This window comes from Megalopta genalis, chromosome 7 (assembly GCF_051020955.1).
Source record: "Megalopta genalis isolate 19385.01 chromosome 7, iyMegGena1_principal, whole genome shotgun sequence".
Lineage (NCBI taxonomy): Eukaryota > Metazoa > Arthropoda > Insecta > Hymenoptera > Halictidae > Megalopta > Megalopta genalis.
This window is the reverse complement of record NC_135019.1, coordinates 14321904-14342159: the sequence shown is the minus strand read 5'-3', so window position 1 is coordinate 14342159 and position 20256 is coordinate 14321904. Positions and strand designations below refer to the sequence as shown.

At 46.3% G+C, this 20256-nt stretch overlaps 2 protein-coding genes across 2 annotated transcripts in view; one reads left to right on the top strand and one right to left on the bottom strand.

Annotated features, from left to right (window-relative positions):
• The window catches only part of LOC117221626 (serine/threonine-protein kinase 32A), a 29579-nt gene that overhangs the window by 6803 nt on the left and 2520 nt on the right, over positions 1-20256 (bottom strand). The window contains exons 2-5 of the mRNA XM_033472724.2: positions 12587-13719; positions 9752-9807; positions 7870-8038; positions 5056-5253 (exon numbers count right to left, since the gene is read on the bottom strand). Coding sequence (XP_033328615.1) covers positions 5056-5253; positions 7870-8038; positions 9752-9807; positions 12587-12635 — 472 coding nt within the window. The 5' untranslated portion in view covers positions 12636-13719. The remainder of the gene's footprint in view (positions 1-5055; positions 5254-7869; positions 8039-9751; positions 9808-12586; positions 13720-20256) is intronic.
• LOC117221627 (protein Star) overlaps positions 2563-20256 on the top strand; it is a 47441-nt gene continuing 29747 nt past the window's right edge. Inside the window, exon 1 of the mRNA XM_033472728.2 lies at positions 2563-3187. The gene's annotated coding sequence lies outside the window, so the exon portion shown is untranslated. The remainder of the gene's footprint in view (positions 3188-20256) is intronic.

Genomic DNA, 20256 nt, shown 5'->3' with positions numbered 1-20256 from the left:
GCCCTGCGGCTCGTTTTTATAGTCACCGATTGTCAATAACTACAAAAACAAGCCGCAAGGCTCGAATGATCGCACCTTCTCTTCCCAAGTTGTCCATTTTTGTGCACAATTTGAGCGTCAGTTAGGGAGAATTTACCGTAAGGATTTCTAAAACATCGCGGTACCGAGAATAGCTGTGCGAAAGATTACGCGACAAATAACGTGAATGCTGAAAGGGAGTTCGCGAGTCGAGACTCAAAGGGAAACATCGCTAAACTTTTCATGCGGAAGATTTCTTTTGCCGCTTCAAAAATGAATCTTGCCGACACGACGCGACGCGACGACTCGCTCAAAGGTTTCGGTGGGGCTTTTCAAGAAGCTCCTCAACGAATCAATTTTTCAGAAATACAGAGGAAAGGGGAGCTTGCACAGTTTCTGTTCGCGCAGAACTCGATCGAATCGCGGAGTCGCTTTATGAGCGCCTGTGTCCCACCGGAGCTGAAGAAAATAGCGCGCGCGTCGCGGCCTTTGAAACCGGGGATCGTACATATTCCCAGGGACCCTTGAGCTCTGAGAAGCTCGCGGGAAAACGGGCCGAGAGAAATTCCGTATGACTCGAGGCAAGACCCCGGATCCAGGCTGTGTTCAGCGTCGGAAGTGCGAGGCAGGGTTCGAAACGCGGACTGAAAACCGTCGAATTATTTATAGGCTGAGTCAGTGGTCTGGCGTAGTCACCGCATGAAAAGAGAGAGGAAAATGACCGGATCTGCGGCCTGCTACGTCACCGGAATATAATGCGGCCCTCCATTGTAGCCGTTCTTCGACCTTTGAAGAACCCACGAAAGCGGTTCTCCGTCCATGATACGTCCACTCGACGAATCCTTCCTCGCCGTGCCGGCACCGGCACCGAACAGAGCCGGTAAAATTTAATTAACACCGGCGCTGCTAATAGTGGATGCAATTTTCCGAATGCCTACGCTATCGCGCTAATAGGATTAGCTTTGATAAGAGCAACCCTGCAGAATCTCGCTTATTACATTGCCCCGTTTATCGCGCAACCTGCAACGCGTGCCGGTGTAATTGTAAACCATATTTGCGTTTACACCCGCCGGTAATAATTGCCTCGCGGATTTTGACGTTAAACAGAAATCGTCCGTATAGATTGCGAGAAACAGGGAGAGAGTGAAATTAACGCAACTCCGGTAAAACTTCATTTATGCGAACCTGTCGGGAAACAAACAGTTTATATGACTAGGTAGTTCGTGTTAGTAGTTGTCGTTCAACTGTCCTCACCGCTCGCAACTTTGCAATCAAATAATTGAAGATTCAATCGCATGTCTTGCCGGTTAGTCCTCGGATTCCAACAGTAGCTGTAATATAATTGGCTTTGCTGTAATTGGAGGAACGTCCGGCGCCAGTTCAGATAATCGAAGCTCAGCTAGGACTTACAGAACCCGGGTATCGAGGAAAATTTCGTTCGCATAAATGGAGTTCTACCGCGATATGAATTCAGGGAAAAGTTACGAGCGCGAATGAGGGGAAGATAAACAGCGAATAACAAGCAATCACTGCTTAAACATCGTTTGCGGTAGCAAACGAAATGTTTCCCTTTCTCGCGGGACCCGTGTAAAATACCATTAACATGTTCAAAGTGCTGCAATTTCTGCGGCCGTTTGCGTGCATTAATCCTAATCGGCCGCGCGTAATTCCCGCCGATGAAGCACGGAGTGAGAACGAGAAACGGGAATTTATTCGAACGGCAAGCAACCTTTCGCAAAGCAAACAAACAAATTAATTAACCGGCAGGATAGGAATCGGAGAAGTTCATTCGACCGCGCGATTCCAAAAACCAAGCCGGCGGTCTTGGTAATTGAATCCCGCAAAAATTCCAGCCGTGAGATTGGAAATTTGTGCAAATATCCGCGAAGAATTCGTATTCGAATAATTTTAATTGCTTCCGGAACTCCGCGGCGGAGACGAGCAACGACGCGACGGCGACGCGACGCGACGCGGCGGAGGAGCGTTAATCGAATACAATTTTAAGCCGACAATCTCGAACTCTTATTGCTATCCCTGTCAAGAACACCGGTCCCGTTTCCGAATAATGGCGCCGTTGAGATTTTCGAGGTTTTATGAGGATTGTACCGTGCCTTGTCGAGCCACTCGCAGATTCCAATTTTCGTGCTCCGTCCATCTCATTAAACTGTCTTCCTCTCCCCCTATCTTTCCTGCCGCGCTTCCTCGGCTCGAGTCGAAGCGGGGGTGTTTGCGTTTCATCCCCGAACAACGAAGCATTATGAAAGTTTCAAGGGGCCCGCGTCGACAACGACAGAATGAAAGGCGAGAGAAAGGGTGGAGAGTGTCAAGACGTCAACACACACCGGGACTGAAAGTTAGTAGCGTGTGCTCGCCGTCGGAACCTTTCACAACAGTGTATCGCCGGAATTTCAGACTGACGCGTGAAAGAACCCTGTTCTCAACTCCCTTCGTGCTCGGACGAGGCAAGCAACCTATTGTCAGAAATCAGCTAGTTTCCTAACATTCTTTCGAAACGTGGGAGCTCCTGTCGCGAAGAAGCAACAATATTTTTCCTCAATAAATATTCGCGAGTTCTCCAAAATATTTCTGCGTTGATATATTTGATATTTCTGATGTAGTTGATGTTTCTGCGATACTCGTGTCGCGAAGGAAAACGATCGATGCCGATTCCGATCGTTTCTTTTTTCTTTTTTTACGAAATGATTCAGTTTGATCGCGCTCGTCGACCGTAAACTCGTGCCCGCGCCTTCGGCGCTGCGGTGTAAACGGCACGCGTTCGCTCTCATTTTATTGCGATCCAGAAAAGCTCATTTGATCCCGCCATTTCGTTTCTGCGAAACAATCGGCGCCGCGACCGGGGAGCGCTCCAACTGCTTCTCATCTCCGGCGTTGAATTTTACTGTCGCTCATCGCAACCCCATAAAAATGCTATTCTTATTCGAGTCGGCAAACCACACACGCTTTTATTAACATTTCACTTAATTCGTGGGAAGATCGCCGGCTATAAATTTCCCCGGGACAACCTTTACGCGCCGACGATTCGGAACATTAATCTGTTTTCTCCAGGATCGCGAACGGTCGTTCGTTGAATTATACAAAGAGGAGACGGCGAGCAATAAAGTAGTTCAACCGGGTCGAAGTGCGGATATTACTCCGGTCTGTGCTACAGGTAAATATTATTGATTTCCGGACATCAGAGACGATGGCATTCCAGCGAACGTCGTCGCGAGCGGAATCCGTAGTGCCTCGTCGTTTTATTTTCTCAACGTGGTTTTACATTATCCGCGCAAACACCGGATCAAACTCAATATATATCTTTCCAGTAAATTTGGACACACTTTTTCTTCTAATAAATGATTACAATCGGAAACATTCGAATCGTTGCAGCTGCGAAGACAATGGGCACGGCAAGGGATTAACTAAAAACGAAGGTGTCCGAAAATCGTGGTAGTTCAGGGCGTCGCTGGAAGGGTGCTGGAATTTGTTCACGGAATTCGGATCGATTCTTTTTATTTTCGCGATTACTCCGCGTTTAATGGCGTGCGGCAGCCCGGAAATTGCCCGGAAGGATTATCCGACGATTTCCATGTTGAAACCGAGATTTTACGAGCGACGTAACGTATTCGCGCGACCCAAAATTGCTGCGGTAATTGCGTAATTCACAGAATGTACCCTTAATTCGGCTGCCTTTGTGATCGTGTTTCGGCAATACATCGGGGAACATCGGCCCGGAGTATCCCGATAGTTACGGTATCTCGCAAAATTTCCAACGATTCCGGCCAATAATTATTGGTCAGACAGGAGCCCGACGCGCGTTCGTCGACCGTTCCGAGCTCGTTAAACTGTTAACGACCGTCAAATTTCGAGGTGTCCCGTTCATTGTCGTTCATCGATGTTCAATCCCGTCTATCTTCATACTGCGATCGGCGGTCGTTACGTTCCGCACGGACGAACCGATCCCCGAAAACGAGATTCGAAAAACTGGAACGTTGTTCTGCCCACGTCGTTTCGCGGTGCAACGACAAACGTGCTATCGTTCTACCGTACTTTCTCCGTCGACCGCACACATTCCACGAGAGAAATTATCATTATTGGTAAATTTGAAACATATTCAATATAATTAGCGAAAGTGATAATATTTTCCTCCAGTTCCAGTTTCTTGCTATCGAGGTAGAGAAATTTCAGTCGTTTGAAGACCTTGTCGTATATTTTTTAAACTCTCTCGAAACACGAAAATTTCAATATTTATTTAAATGAACCAAATAGCATATTCAGAGGGTTCATTTTGGAGTCTCCTAGGATCCGAATTTATCGGCGAAGTTCGTGGAAAAGGAAGGATTCTTGAAGCGAGCGTGATGCATGCCGTCGACGGAATTGTCTTCGAACGACTCACGAACCCGTGATTCATCGGCCAGCCTTCCGACCGAAGGATTCACGGGAACGAATGGCGCGATTACGCGGTCCGGTGACTGGAAGTTACGTCGATTCGAATCTCCGAAATTTTCCTCGGGAAGGACAACAATGGTTCTCAATGATCCATTATATCTCCGCGATCGGATAAATCAATCGTTTCGGACCGGATGAGCGAATCTCACGCGAATTTTCCGCAAATTTTCCTGGCGTTTCCGGGAAGCACGATCGGCTTACGATTACCAGACAGAAAAAGAGTACAAGTTTTTCCTTGTAGCTTTTCGAGCGGATATTGCGGTGCTCGTAAATTCATTAGACTGTCGATTTTTGAATCTCGTCCTATCGTCGTGTCCCAGGTGGTTAGAGAAATCATATTTACGGAGGGTGGACAGAAATTTAAAAGTTGTAACGAATGAAGTGGCTCGGACTGCGGATCTTTATGCAAAATAAACATTGTCTGCGCCAATTGCAAAACGTGGGAGCCAAGTGCAATCTCATTTGTCTTTTAAATAATTTTAATAAGTTATAATTAACATATTAATATTTTTGGTTCCTTTCAATTTGTTCACTATTTTAGTGAAATGCATAAAATGCATAAAATCCGCAGTCTAGAAATTGTTAACTCACCTTCCTCGTCCAGAAGGATATTGTCGGGCTTGATGTCGCGGTGTACGATTTTGTGGGCCTGCAGGTAGTCGAGGGCCAACGCGATTTCCGCCACGTACAACACCACGCTTTCCTCCGTGAAAACCACTTCCTGCTGGATGTGGTAGCGCAGGTCGCCGCCCAGCAGCAGGTCCGACACCATGAACAAGTCCTCCTCGTCTAGAACAATCCAAACATCAACAACAACTTCCGCGCATACTGCGCAGATAAATTATTCCTCCGGACACTGTTGCGGCGTCGCTAGAGAGAATCCTTTCAAACGTCTTCTACGCAATCGTTATCTGGAGAATGACAGAATGTATTAGGTGTACAAATAAGTTTTAACCTTCTACCTTTAACCCTTTGACTGCAAGCTGTTCTAAGTTGAAGCGATTCACGCGAGCGGCATGCGGCCCGCGCATGCGATCACTAGGGACCTAACATGCTGTAATAAGTACACAATACAATTACTATTACTTTGTCTAGTCCAAAACGAATCCAAACACTTTTTATTTTCAGTATGTACTGTTTATCAACTGTTCATCAATTTTAAGTTTTAAAACGACATAGTTTGATCATTATAATGTATTTGGATATTCAAATTTGACAAATTAAACAAATCATAGAAATGATTATGTAAATACTACCTACGTTTAACAATCGTAACGTAGATACTTTGTATATACAGGGTGTCCCAAAATTATGGCACTTCCGGGAAATGAGAGGTTCCTGAAGTTATTTGAAGTAACTTTTTCTTCAGCGAGAATGCAATCCGCGGCTTTGTTTACGAGTTATTAACGTAAAACAGTGACCAATAGGAGGCGAGCTTGGCTGGCGCGCGACGGCCGAGCCAACGAGCGCACGGAGCACGATTCCGCTCATTGGCTTGCTTAGCGCCAGCCGAGCTCGCCTTTCATTGGTCACTGTTTGTCGTTAATAACTCGTTAATGGTGCCTCGGAGAAAATTTTTGTAAAGGAAACAGTTGCTTCAAATCACCTCAGGAATCCCTCATTTCTCGGAAATACCATAATTTTAGGACACCCTATATATATATAAAAACTATTAGATTTCATATATTTTCGTATATTTTGTACAGTTTCGTGTATTTCGTATATTTTAAGAAAGAAAAACAATAAGAAAATTAATAGTTCACTTGAGTATGGTAAATCTCAAGAAAAGTATCGTACATAATCCGATGTCGCATTTTTTACACTCGTATGGTGTATCCTTCCTTTTTTGTGTTCCCTGCAGACAACACCTTTTCTTCTTGTCAATTAAACAAAAAAGAAACAAAAGTAAACAAAAAACAAGATTTTATTTTTTCTCGTTGCTAAGCAAAGAGATACATGATTTCTGCGAGTGTAGGACCTAAGTGGAGCATAAATGCGTCCATAACAGTCGAAGGGTTAATCTATCATAAATCTTATTTTCACTAGGAATATCGACCGTATTGCAGTTGGATTGCGTCGTCCTTTAGCTTTCCGAGACGCAACGCAAGTGCCTCGCTTCGTGCGTGTCATCCTCGATAATCATCCAATGCTTAAAGCCATTCGTACATTTCCAGAAATAGAAGTTATATTTTAGAACAGAAGTACTAGAACCGATTTGTACATCCAACAGATTAAGAGCTCCATAGCCAAGAAAATAGGGGCAGTCGATCAGAGCGTGCGAGGGCAATTAATGTTCCCATCGATAATTAATTTTCACAGTGTAATCTCGTGTGGTTAATATGCCGGATGAAGCAGCGCGCTGTGAAATGAATCGCGAAGCGATGAAAAGGGCGATTAAAGAGGAAAGGGGATGAGGTAAACGTGTGTTCGCGATCGCGCAAATTTTCGCTCGATCGTTACTCAAGCGTCGCGATTCGCGGGCTCGATCTCCGTACGCTTTTTGCCAGTCGGGAGCCGAGAAGGGAAGGCTGCCGGGCATCAATTTTCGCGCGTCTTCGGAAAGCGAAGAAACAGCGGGCAGACTTTCGCCGAGAAACCGCGAGCCTCGTTAGAAGGTGAACGTTTAAATATTCGCAGTTGAATGGAAACCGTGCTTTTAATGGAGAGAGATTTCGCGGTTAATCGAGCCGGCGAAACGGGCCGAAAATCAGCGCGCCGCGAGCATCTGATGTTCTCGTCGAGGAGGGAGTTCGATAATGCTGCCACTAATTTCATCCTTCTTAAGAAGAGTCGGCGAGGATCCTTCTTCGACCGAACAGCGACGGAAAGCTCGTCCAATTAACAGCCATTTTTCCGTAATCTCCGCAAAGTGCCCTATTCCGCGAGCCGGCACCCTGGGTGTCGTCTAAAAATTCTACGAACACTTCCTGAAACACTGATCGTGTCTACTCCGAAGCTGCAAAGCGAAATTTTCGCGACGGAGGTTCAAACGATTCGGTATTCGCAATTGTTCCGCTGTAATCGCAGAAATTACTGCGAGCCGGAATTCTTCGACTCGCCGGAATTCCCAGCTGACATCGGGGATGAAAACCGTGGGGAAATATGCTACGAAATAGTTCTCGTTTATTGAACGGCGGCAAATCGAGTAGACCGCGATATCATGCATATTAGATCCAAATCCGCAGAATTAATTCAGCCGCGGCTGTTTCAGCAATCGGGCGAACTCGTTAACATTCGCTTAATCTTTCCAGCGCTGTTACATTTCGATCGACGTTACAGGGTGGAGAACGTCGAGGACTTCTACAAATTCCTCTGCAAACAATCGCGCGTTTATCGAGACGGATGCCGGCTCCGCTCGAATTCCATAACAAGTCGAACGAAAAATCCGCGGGATCCGAAGCTCACCTTGGAAGCTGAACCACAGGTTAACGAGACAGGGGTGTTCGAGCTGCGAAAGGATCTCGACTTCCCTAGCGACGTTCTTCAGGGCGCCCCTCTCCGCGCACTCGCCCTTGTGGACGTACTTCATCGCGTACATGTTCCCGGCGCGATCCCGCTTCTGCACTATGCACACCTATTAAGAAATAATGAATTGCTCGTTAGCCGGCGAACGGGAGATGAATGATGAGTGGCCTGCCGCGGAGCACCGGGAGTAATTAGCCGTTGTTCGGTTCGGAAACGAAGTTGCGCGCGAATGTTGCAAGATGCGAGTCCCGGGACGGTCGAATTCCGGCCGGTAACGAACACCTCACCGCGCCTCGCCGCTGAATTATGAATGGGACCGCGGTTCGATGCAACTGGGGTGCATTTTTTTACCCAGCATTCGGATCATTAACGATCGGGGGTGAGTTATGGCAAAGCCGGGAGGACTCGGGTATATTTCGAACGTCAAATTCCGCGGCCCGCGGGCTGAAATACGGCGCGAGTCGGAAATAAGGGCTGCGAATTTTCAGATCCGTATTTGGGACGCGGACAGGCGGGGGGCTAAATTATGTGACAAGTGGCAGACGGAAATGTAGTTGGCTGTTTCCCGCGAAACTCGGCACGCCGTTGAAAACGGCGGAATGAAAGGTAGAATTTTTTCTGATTTCTATTCTCCGCGTCTGAGCAGGGAAATAGAGATTCCGAGAGTCAAATTGGCCATCCCTCAACAGTCGGACATGTTTGCATGGTTTAAGAGTAGACCGTGGCGCAACTTGAAAACAAAAGCCGGAGATTTTCTGACTCGCGTGTGGGACGTTAATGGGTGGAGGGTGAATAATGGGGAAGGCTGCGGGCAAGTGGGTGGCAGACTATTTTTCAGCAGCGAGATATACTTTCCGCGCACGCTTGAAAAGAACGCGGTGTAACTTGGGGATAATGAAAGATAGGACTTTTTAGGTGCACACTCAGTTAATGGCCGTGGAACAGAGTTATGGCAGAAAGTTCGCCCGAAGGGTTGCTATCCAAGGTAGAAAGCAGCCTACTGTCCGTGGATCGAAGATGAACAGTACGCGTTTCGTAGGCAACGGGAACTCCTGAACTCGGTTCGTATTCCGACGAATTTATTTATATCCGACGCGGACTAACCGATGAACGAGCAGTCGATCACATTTCGCAGTGACGCGCGAAACAGGTTCGAAATTTTTGGCGCAGTCGATCGCGGGTTAATTACGAAATTGTTCCATGAGAGTAATTAGCTTTCTCGTGGCGGGAAGGGACGGGCGGTGCTCCTGGATTTAATTAAACTTTGTAAATAACGGTAATTAAACGTCGTAAAACTGAAATAATACTGATATACTGAATAACTGAATAATTTGGAAAAATTTGAATGTCGACAATATGCATGTTCAAATAGGGATACGGGGCGTCGTTATGAATATGAAATTAATTACGTGAGATTTCGTAGGCACAGCTGGACGTTCGTGCGTTTAATAAATGCGACTGTATGGTAATCAACTTTCCTGATAGCGCTATGGCTGTACCGCCGACGGTCGCCGGCGACCAACGTGTTACCAATTAATTAAATTAATGCTATTACTTAACGCAATGTCGAGAACGGTTTCCCGGGTCATTATTCACACGACGTGCTCGGCATTGCGCTCCGAGTAACCTAATTTCGGGACGATCTTCAAAGTAAACAATCTCTCATTTACAGATTTTAAGGACAGATCGCTTCCATTAACGTCGGATGCGTATATCGGAGGCTGGTAATTAAACCGTGCGCGGTTACAATAATTATTACAGCCTCGAAAGAATGCGGTGCGCTTGATTAAAGGGAGAATAATTAACAGTTTATCTCTCGTACCTTGCCGAAGCTTCCCTTCCCGATGGCACGCAGGATTTGAAAGTGATCGAAGTTCACTGAAACACAAAAGATCGTCGTTACACCTGTTACATTTGTTTACGTTTACCAACGAGAGCAGCAACCGGCAATCTGGGTCTTTAACCTTCGAGCGATGACCAAATTTTGTGTAGCTTGTTTTGCAGACCGATAAGACGTCAAATTGACTTGCGTCACCATTTGAAAGTTTAATACTTTGCACTCCGCTGTCCCCTCTCGTGGGACATCGTAATTCTAGCATATCACTCGGATGTCCCCTCTCGTGGGACATTAAATTTTATTAGTGATTACGGGGAATTGAGTTATTTCAGCGCAACTTTTTGAGACATGCATGTTTCCCTGAAGTTTGCCCTTGAAATGGTACAAGAAATCAAATAAAAATATAGTAAAATTACAGATATATACTTTGAAGTCCGAGCACTTCAAAGACGCCACTTGAAAAGAGCGATAAGACAAGTTTGTAGAAGAAAGATCGGTATGCGAACATAGCACGCACTGTATAGTGAGATTTATAATCATAAAATCTGGAGGAAAAGATTTTCAAAGCTGAACTCAGTCTGTTTTTTTTGGTAAATATCATCTTGTGAGTTAGTAATAACAATTAGAAATTTTCAACCTATGTAATTATTCATATTTTTTATTAGAACAATGGCAAAACGTTCAAAAACGAATCAGTCTCATGACACAAGTAGTAGTGAAGATGAGCTCCAGATAGACGTTTATACAGATATATTAGAAATGTTACACAGAAATGTTACTACAGATACGTAGAAGGTTTTCTTCTACAGTTAGTCTATCGTTTTGACAGCAGTGATAGTGATATCGTCCAAGCAACAAGGCGACGAGAGAAAGAGTTCGCATAGATAGCGATTACAACAACAAAACAAAATTATAAAACAAACAATAACAAAATTATAAAACATAAAATATTGATTTTTTTGCACATTTCTCGGTTTCAGCAAAATTCATATAAGTCCAATATCATTATAATATGTTAGTTCCAAAACTATACTAAATAATACGAGGGTCTGTAAATTCCCGTTTCTGCCGAAAAGTGGCGCCGAGTAGCTGCTAGCCAACGTTCAGAATGGTGCGGAGTGCTAAGGGTTAAGTATCCGAGCGAAGTACCTGGACTACCTGCACCCCTCCCCCTACAGGAACTTATTCATCAATTGTATCGAGTTGACAAGAAAGTATTTTTGTTTGACACGCGTAGAAAGCGTTGTTAATTGTCGTTTCAAAACCGAAATTACTTTCTTGCCAACCCGATGCATTCAAGTAGAAGTTTCAACAAGTACAGTAATGTCTCCTCAATTGACGCTCAGATTATTGCCAAAAATGGACAATTTGCAGCTCGTTTTTATAGTTGTTGACAATCGATAACCATAAAAAACGAGCTACAAGGCACGAACAATCGTATCTCCTCTTCCAAAATTGTCCATTTTCGTGCACAATCTGAGCGTCAATTAGAGAGATATTACTGCATTCCAGAATTTCGTCAAATTTTTTGGGAGCTTAGAGCAACGCAGAAATGAAGTCCGGGCTTAAAAGGCACAGGTTGCCGGTCGCGTTATTAAGAAAATATCTTGCCAGCGGAGGGTTAATTCGCGCTTCGAACGAACGAGAGATTCCGAAACTCGGGCGGGCACTAGCGTAAAATATTCATGCGAAATTAATAACTAGCGAGCTTCGATGGAATCACAATTAAACGATCGACCAGACAGTATTCAATTTCTCGCGGTAGAAACAATGGAATGATTTGAAAGGGGATGACGGATGGCGCGCGGCCTCTCGATTGTCTCTCACAAAGGATCAATTAACAGGAAGCTGGCAGGTGAAACGCGGGACCGGAGCGCGCGTTTACGCGAGCTCCCGTAAACTCGTCGGATCGGTAAACTCGTGACGGTACCAGGACCGCGGAAGTTTATCGCCGTCGAAGTCGGGTCGACGCGAATGCGACATGCCTGTCTGCCGCGTAAAATCGGTTCCACGCTATTCTGTCAACCGATATTCAAAGACTAATCCCCGGCCGACGCCGGCGAGATGCGCGCCGCGAAATTCGAGCATTACCGGGCACCGGGGGCACGCGTTCAAGAAAAATCTCTCGTGCCGATCGCGCAAACATTTGACGCCTAGTAGACCTAATTAGCGCAGTTTCCGCGACTGTAACAACGTCTACGAGGCACAAAAGCTTCCTCGAACATTTCCCGAAATTCGATATCGAGCACGTACGTTGCTCCAACGCGATCGTTCGAGCCACGAAACCACGTCTAATCGAACTACTTCGCACAGAGGGGACGACGTTCGGTCTTCTTGTCTCTGCGGTCTTGATTCGTTGGATACTGATTAGGTCCTTCTCGTCACAGGCTAGAATTCCATTGTTCGAAATAGATGAAAGGAATAAAGAGCTACTATGGTCTTTGGGTGCTGATCCTTCGGGGAAACAGAAATTAGGCTATGCTCTTGCAGCGTGAAAGTCGGGAGCAAAGACGCGTCCGAGGAGTCTGTGAAAAGATCGCAACACTCTCAAGGGACACAGAGCCTCCAGGATTCAACTTTTAGGGGATCCAGCGCATAGTCCGAACAAACCTGTAAGTCGCGATTATCAATTTAGATTAGATTGTCTAGCTAGTCTACGATGCAATTAGCTGCTAAAACGTCCCGGAACGAACGTAGCTCCGCGACCGCTGACCTCCAAAGGTTAGGGGGTGTCTCGTTTCAAGGAGATCCGCGGAGATCGAGAGCAACACCATTCACCTAGAATTATTCGTCGACGTTGGCAAAAACGAAGCTACTCACCTTCTTCGCCGGGGGTAGGCATGTTCCGAGTCGACTGGATGGCACCCATTTTCGCCACTCAATTGATCCGGATACGTGACGAGAGAGCCGGTGGTGGCCGATGTAACGCGCAGCCGAGTAGTACTTTTGTCGAGCCGGGGATAGACAGCCACTCGGAAATCTCATGCTTCCACCTCCTCGCGGCGCGGGTACTCATCGAAGAGAGCGTGAGCGAGAGCCCCTCTCATTCGAGCGAGGCTTCGAGGCTTGCCCTTGTTTGTACCGTTCCGTGTCCCGGCTACTTAATCTTTTTTCTATCTGGCCATGTTCTTCCCGCCTGTGCCGCCGCCACCGTTAAGACGTCTCTATCCCAAGGCTACCGGATTTTTCCTCACGAGGAATTCTTCTCCCCCTCGGCCCTTCCGGCTGTTTATCTTCCCTTTTGTCCCTGGATCGATCACCCCGCTCCCCGAGCCAAACCCTTCGCTTCCGTGTTAGGCCGACTTCCCTCGCGGGAAACTCTCGGACACCTCGCGAGATCTCGCCACAGGGCCTAGCAACCCCTCGACTTTTCCCATCCGCCGCTGGACTTCTGCTCCCGTTGATATTTCACCTGTCGGCGAACATCCTCACGCCGTTTTTTCTTCGACGCGGTCTGCGCTGACGTTTCCGACCAAGTTTCTCATACTACGGATAGTCCTACCTACGGGAACCCTTATAGATGGGTGTTTTCACCCTTCTTCAGCAAGTTCGGCGATCCGTTTTCACCTGGCCCTCATCACCGATGTTTTCGACGGCTGAGTAATGGCCGAGAAACGGCATTGATTCGGTCCCCGATCGATCCCGGCCGGTTCCAGCTGTCGCGTTAATTATCGCCACGCCGATTCTCGAATTAATTAATCCCGGCGCGCGGCGCTAATTCGCGGGATAACGGCAAACCGAGCCGCCCGGTCGTTTCTCGTTCACGTCGTAAGTGTCGAGTAACGCTATCGCCGTTCGTTCTGTTCACCGGCCTGGCGGCCGAGCAGAAACCTCGCTGTCGCGCGGATCGTCTGCTGTTAATTAATCGGCTGATCGGGCACATTCAAACGGGCGGTCCAACCAATTGAAATTGTTCGACGCGATGTTCTCCGGCGGAGACAGGCGGCTGCGATCTGAAAACAGACGTTAGTTGCGAATCATTCGTCTCGCTGGGTTTCGGGATTGACGATATTATTATTCGCCGATAGACGATTTTTGTGGTTTCATCGCAATCTTTTTCCTCGACACCACGAATTTCATGGGAAACACGAACCGAATAGAAAAATCGCGAAAACTTTCACTGGCCTAACCGTGGAGGCTACGTAAACTCTTCCTCCGCAAACACAATATCCTGTTACAACGTTATACACACGTGAACGTGTCCAAACAACGTTCTAGCGTGATACCAGTTACCGCGCCGCTTCGCCTGGACACTTCAATTTATTGTGCAAAACACGGGCTGAAAGCAAAATTTAGCTACGCGCCGGTAAGAACCTTGCACGGCAAGGTTTCTATACTGATGGCTTGTTTCACAGGCTCGGGATTTCTCAACTACCGAAACAAACGTTCGGATAACCGACGTTCTACCGTAAATGGAGCTTCTGTTTTTTGCTCGTCCGGCCGTAGACAACTAGGTGTCCCTGTAAAACCGCGCCGGCGGACAGGGTGCATTTGCATCGCGAGAAACGCGCTCGCTGGAAACTTTTGTATCCGCTTGAAAGACTGCTTCCGCGGTCTGCGCTCGCCTCGGATAACCGGCTTTTCTGGCGAAGCCGAGGGTGCAACGCTGAAAAAGGCGCTGTAAAGGGCTTCTTTTTCGTGCCTCGTGCACAAGATCCACCGCGAATACGCCTTGAATCCACCTCGAATCCACCTTGGATCCTCCTCGAATCCAGCACGGTCTGCGAGCAGCAAACTTTTTCCCTCCTCGTTAACTTCGGCGGGGAGCCGTAAAGCCGTCGGATTCATAAATCTTCCGGCTAATCGCTGGTCCGCTCGCGTGATTCCCTCCTAGTACCTTGTCTCAATTCTTTTCCTCCCCTTTCCACTACTTCCTCAACGCCTCCGGCACTCCAGGTAATTGGAACCGAGCCCCAGATCATTCGGAAAATTAAAGAACGCCTCGGCCGTTTCAGTTTTCCCGTGCAGGTGCTTCCCTCATTCGCTTCACGGTATCGCGATCGCGATTGGCCCGAAACAGTCGCACAGCGTAAACACAAAAGAACTTTGACGATGTTGAATCTCGTTATCACCGACTGCGAGAATTTCACCTGAACAGGTTGGGTTCAGGATCTGAACAGGTAAATTCTCCCTAATTGACCCTCAGATTGTACGCAAAAATGGACGATTTAGGAAGAGAAGATACGATTATTCGGTTTTACTCGGTTTTATAGTTGTTGACAATCGGTGACTATAAAAACGAGCCGCAAGGCTCAAATAATCGTAGAGAAAAAGAACAAAATCAGCTCGGAAAGTAGAAGACAAAGTACAGTAAATTCTCCTTAATTGACCCTCAGATTGTACGCAAAAATGGACAATTTGGGAAGAAGAATTATTCGAGTCTTGCGACTCGGTAAAATCGAATAATCGTACCTCCGCTTCCAAAATAGTCCATTTTTGTGTATAAGCTGAGTCAATTAGGGAGAATTTACTATACCTTGTCTTCTGCTTCGATTTTGTTCTTTTTCTCTGTTCAACATTAATCCGTTTCAATAATAAATTTTTCCGCGCAGTAACTTTTCAGCTATTTCCACAAATAACTGCGGATAACGAGAAGAAACTGTCGTACTTTTCTATTTATGTATTTTGGATTTTATGTCTAGCATTTACTAATAACTCCCATATCATTTCAACACTTTGACGGTCGCGTCGCCTATATTTGGGTAACCTTACAATTTTAATCTGATTCGACCTATTTCATACTTTAAATTCGTGAAATTTTCCAGACTGTCGTGGCCAGTCAAATTGTCGAACATCCTTGTCACTAGTAATTTTCCCAGCGGAATAATACAATTTCGAATCTATTTCAATTTAAAAGAGATGAATAACATTCGTATTTAGCGGACGATGTAGGAAATCATCGACACGGATCCGACTCGTTATTATAGGCGATGTGGAAACGCGAAACAAGTAACTTACAATCAGAATTAATTAACGCGTGGTTCGCTGAACAGAACTTTTCTCGTCGAAACAAAATCGATGGTCGCCGTTGAAAACTTTGATCGCCGACATGACCGATGGTTTCCAGAGCGGTGGCCCATTTCTCTAATCCCGAGAGAAAACAGACAGAAATAAAAGCAGTAATCGCGTTTCTCGGATATCGTGCCAGGCGACAAGACAGGACGCCTCCCGACAGGGGGATTCCCGAGAAGAAATCATAATCCGTCAGGTCTCGTTGCCTGTCCCATCTGTCATGACCGGGCGAAACAGTGGCTCGTTGCAGCCCGAAACAACATTTCGTCTCCGGGGGAAAAACAAAAGTGCCGGGCGCAATGGAGGTGACCAAGGGTAGTCGTGATACATGCCAGTCGATAAATTCTTTTTTATCGGTACAATGAACGCGGACGTGCGAGACACGCGGGCAGTTCGATTGAATATCAACGCGTGGGCGGTGGAACGAAAGAAACTGCGTCGGGGACGTTATTCGGGAATGTTATGACAGCGGAATTGCGATTGCAGCTGACGGGACAAGTGCGGGGCGCTGCTTCCGGGACGGAGAGGGCGCTCCACTAGATTCCCAGCGGCCTTTGATCGAGATGCTTCGATACATGCACGTAGATGGTTCAATAAAAACTACCGTCGAACTTCGGTTATCGCGTCGATTCTACCACAAAATTGTTTCCACTCTTCTATTCTGGGGCGCCTCGCCCTTCGGGAAACGACGTGACCGGGTCGCCGGCGACCGATTCGACATCTCTAAATCATCGGAATAGTCGCGCTCTAGTATCGTTTGTACTTACGAATGTTAGACTTCAAAAATTGACCACTGTAACTGTAACTGCTATCACGTCTCATTTCTTTTCTTTTTGCTTTCTTTCTCTTCTTTTCTTTTCTCCTGTGTATCTTATTTATAAGTTATTAGCAATTTACATTGCTAATAACAGCCCCGTCAGGGTTTCAGTAGCGTCATAATAATAAAGAAAGAACAAACAAAAATAGCCAACTAGTCAAGCAACTGTTTAAAGTAATTAAGGGTAGTTGAAGGACAATAAGCCTCCGAAGGAGGGTGAACGGGGCACCTTTAAAACTAAGACAACACTCGGTGGAAGACAAAGCTCTAACGAAAACAGAGTCAAGTGGCACCGCAAGTTGTTGCATCGCGAGTCGGTGCTCGGTGCACGCCGCAGCGCGCACTTCCGGTTTTCTTGGAATCGATATTCGCTCGCGGGAGCTCATTGTCGTTTCTCGACACCGTTCTTTCCTCTACGCCGTGTCGGCCGCGGTGCAGAATTAGTATTCGTTGTTAGCGTCGTAACAAACCGGCGTAATAATCATTCGTCGCTGTTACGCTTCCGGCTTCGATCCGACCGCATTGTTGCGTTCTGGCGAATCATTGTTTTTCCGCATTAATATTTATCGTTATTACGAGCCTGCCTTCGTTCCGCGCCCGTTATTAATTGCGACCATTATTCTTCGGCTACCCCGTGGTCATCGCTGTCGTCCGGCGTCGGCGGTGTTTTTCGACGCTGCATGCGCTCTTATTGTCGGTCAATATCATTATAAATTTCCTCACCGGGACCGCCGGCAAATTCATGGTCCATTAATTCCTAATTAAACATTTAATCACAGCGATATTAATTCGCCCACCCGCGAGCGATAAAGTTCAATTTCCAGTGGTTTGTGCCAGTTTAAAGGGACCCGGCCGTTTATCACTCTATGTATGTAGAACGTGTTACTCGAAATCAATTTTTGTAATTCCCTTTTTTTGCTAGTCGCCCCGGGTTTCGAATATGCCACGCCGTTTTCGAAGCGACGAACGAAATTTGTATTTCACGAACGATAATAAATTTCGGCTCGCAACCGGATTTTTTGGGGAAACGCGTTGAACGCGCGCGTTAACGTTGAAACGTACCGCGATTACGATCATCGTTGCAACCTTGTTACCTTCATTGCTGGGAATCCAATATTCTAAATTCGTTTTTGGATATTCTGCATCTGTGATGAAATACGCTAGGTAAAAAAACATAATATGTACTTTAACCAGTCAGCTGTTTTCGACGAGTCTACACGTCATAAAGAAATGACAATATTTTGTGTTACGACGAGAATTCTCGTCGATGCGTAACAAGTATTTACACTTTGCTGTCGAGATTACAATTTTAGTGTAAACCGACGCGTATTCGTAAATTTGAAGAGTTTTTGAATATTCGGACGCCAAGACGAGATAAAACGAACGAATAAAAATATATAAACAATTATTATGAAAAAGTCGTTTGCAGTATGAGAGCAAATAGTTGTTCTTCCCTTCGGGACACGTTTGAAGTGCACATTTTTCAAAGAGCTCGCAACAGCTGACCGATTGAAACGGGTTTATATTAAAACCGTAAAAATTTTCGTTTTTCATTCCCGCGAGACCGTGGACGCCGAACGAGATTTTAAACAACGCTACGTTCCCGTTTTATTTAACGGCAATAATAGATCACTTTGTTATCGGGAACCAGTCTATATACCTGGGAATATCGAAATCCTCGCGAATAAAATACAAATTCACCGACTGGATGCAAGCAATATTACATCTACACGCGGCGGTTCGCGCTCGATGTATCGGCGATCGATAGAGACCGCGGGCAGGATTCTCCATCAAGATTCGATTCGTTTCCGCTTTTCCTTCGTTTCATCGCGTCTTTCATCGTGGTCGGGGCAGTTTGTACCTCCTTTCTCCGACGAAAAGCAAACATCGAACAGTGCTCTGCTGCTGGGAACAGAAGCCTCGGATCGCTATAAACAAGCTCCTTGGTTACAAAGGAATGCCAGTAACAAGCCACTGGTTTACGTCGACCTTCACTTCATGTTCTTCGCCAGTGGCCTCTTAACATCAAACCTATCGGTACAGGTCAAGAAGACCGATCAACCATTTTATATTTTCGAATCGTTGAAATTATGAAATCTCTTTTCTGTGAAACGATTGAATAAATCTCTTTGTTCGAAAGGAAATCCTGAAATGGCTAAATAAATTCACTTTCGTCATTCTAATGAAGCAATCAACGTTAATTACTTTTCAAGCTCGGTTGGTTTAAGCCGTGACTGCACAGCCGTTTTTATGGTTTTGCCATCTTTTGTACGCCGTGTACAAAACGCTCGGCAAATTGCGCTCGTTTGCAGGCGTACTATACACAGCGTTTTGTACACCGCGTTGTGTCGATTGTATCACGGATTGAAACGTTCCACGAGCGTTTTGAACACGCTGCGTTCAGGAAGCATTGGTTCAGTATAAAAATGGACCCCTCTACCGACAGGCCGTGTATTGCTGCTGCATGTGTGTTGTTAAGGAAAAGAACTCGGAATCGTCGTTGGTGGTTACGTCGACTTAATAGCGTAAAGCTCCGAACAAGAGAGCACGAAACGGCCGCGTAGCCGCGGGCTTTTAGTGTTTATGCTTCTAGCAGAAGCTCGATGATTTTCTCAGGATAATCTTAGAAGTTAGAAAATTTCTTCGGCTGGTAGCACGGCGGTAAAGCCGGTATTTACAGGGGCTTTACACCCGTGGTTCTCCCGAGACGTAACGCGACGGCTCTTCGACGCCAATAAATGCATAACGCGACCCATTCGTGGCGGAAATCCCATTTCGGTCTATATTTTTGCGCGGGAGAGCGCAAGAGTGATGTTATAAGAGTAATACGGTGTGCAATATCTTTGCATCGCGGTGCATTACAGCCGCGGCCGTAAAATGCCGAACAGTATTTAACGACGAAGTCGAGACGGAGAGGAGGGTGACAGGCCGGCGGGACAAAGAGGGACAGATAAGGAAGATCCGACGCTACGGGCGGATTCGAATACGTATAGACATTTTTCTTCGGATCGACAGCGCGTTCCGCGGGCGGAAGGAAAAAGAAAGTAGGGAAAATCGATGGTACACACTGTCGCGGTCCGACTAGCTTGACGCGAAATGAACCATGAACCGTGCGACGAACACACACCGTCAGCAAACTGGCGCGACTGCTGCGGTGTGCTCGCCCGAGCCCGCCAGAACCTGACGCGACGGAATAAAATATATTGTTAGCTCTGCGGGCGACAAATGTTCGGCCATTACTTGTTCCGTAAATTTTATTCACCGCGTCGTGTACCGCAATATTAAGCCGAGCCATAAATTAGTCCGTTACTTCCATATTAATTTTTAAAGCGGCCGAAGCTGCTCGATTTATCTTCGCGATACATCATTCGTTAGCCATCTCGCTATTCGACTCGCAAAACTTTTACAGAATATGGCGGATTACTCGTGTAATCTGGCGGATTACGACGATAAAAAGTTTTGTTTTCCTTTCTTTGTTATTACTATTATTTTCACGTAGTACCAAATGTAGTCCGACGAATCGGAGGAGCGTAAAAAACATTAACGATCGCAGAACTTCGGAAGACGCGATCAGCTGATTAATGATCTTATAGCATAAACAAGAGGTCTGCTGTTGAGAGAGTCTGCTTCGTGTGTTTTCCCTCGCTATCTTTGTACCATT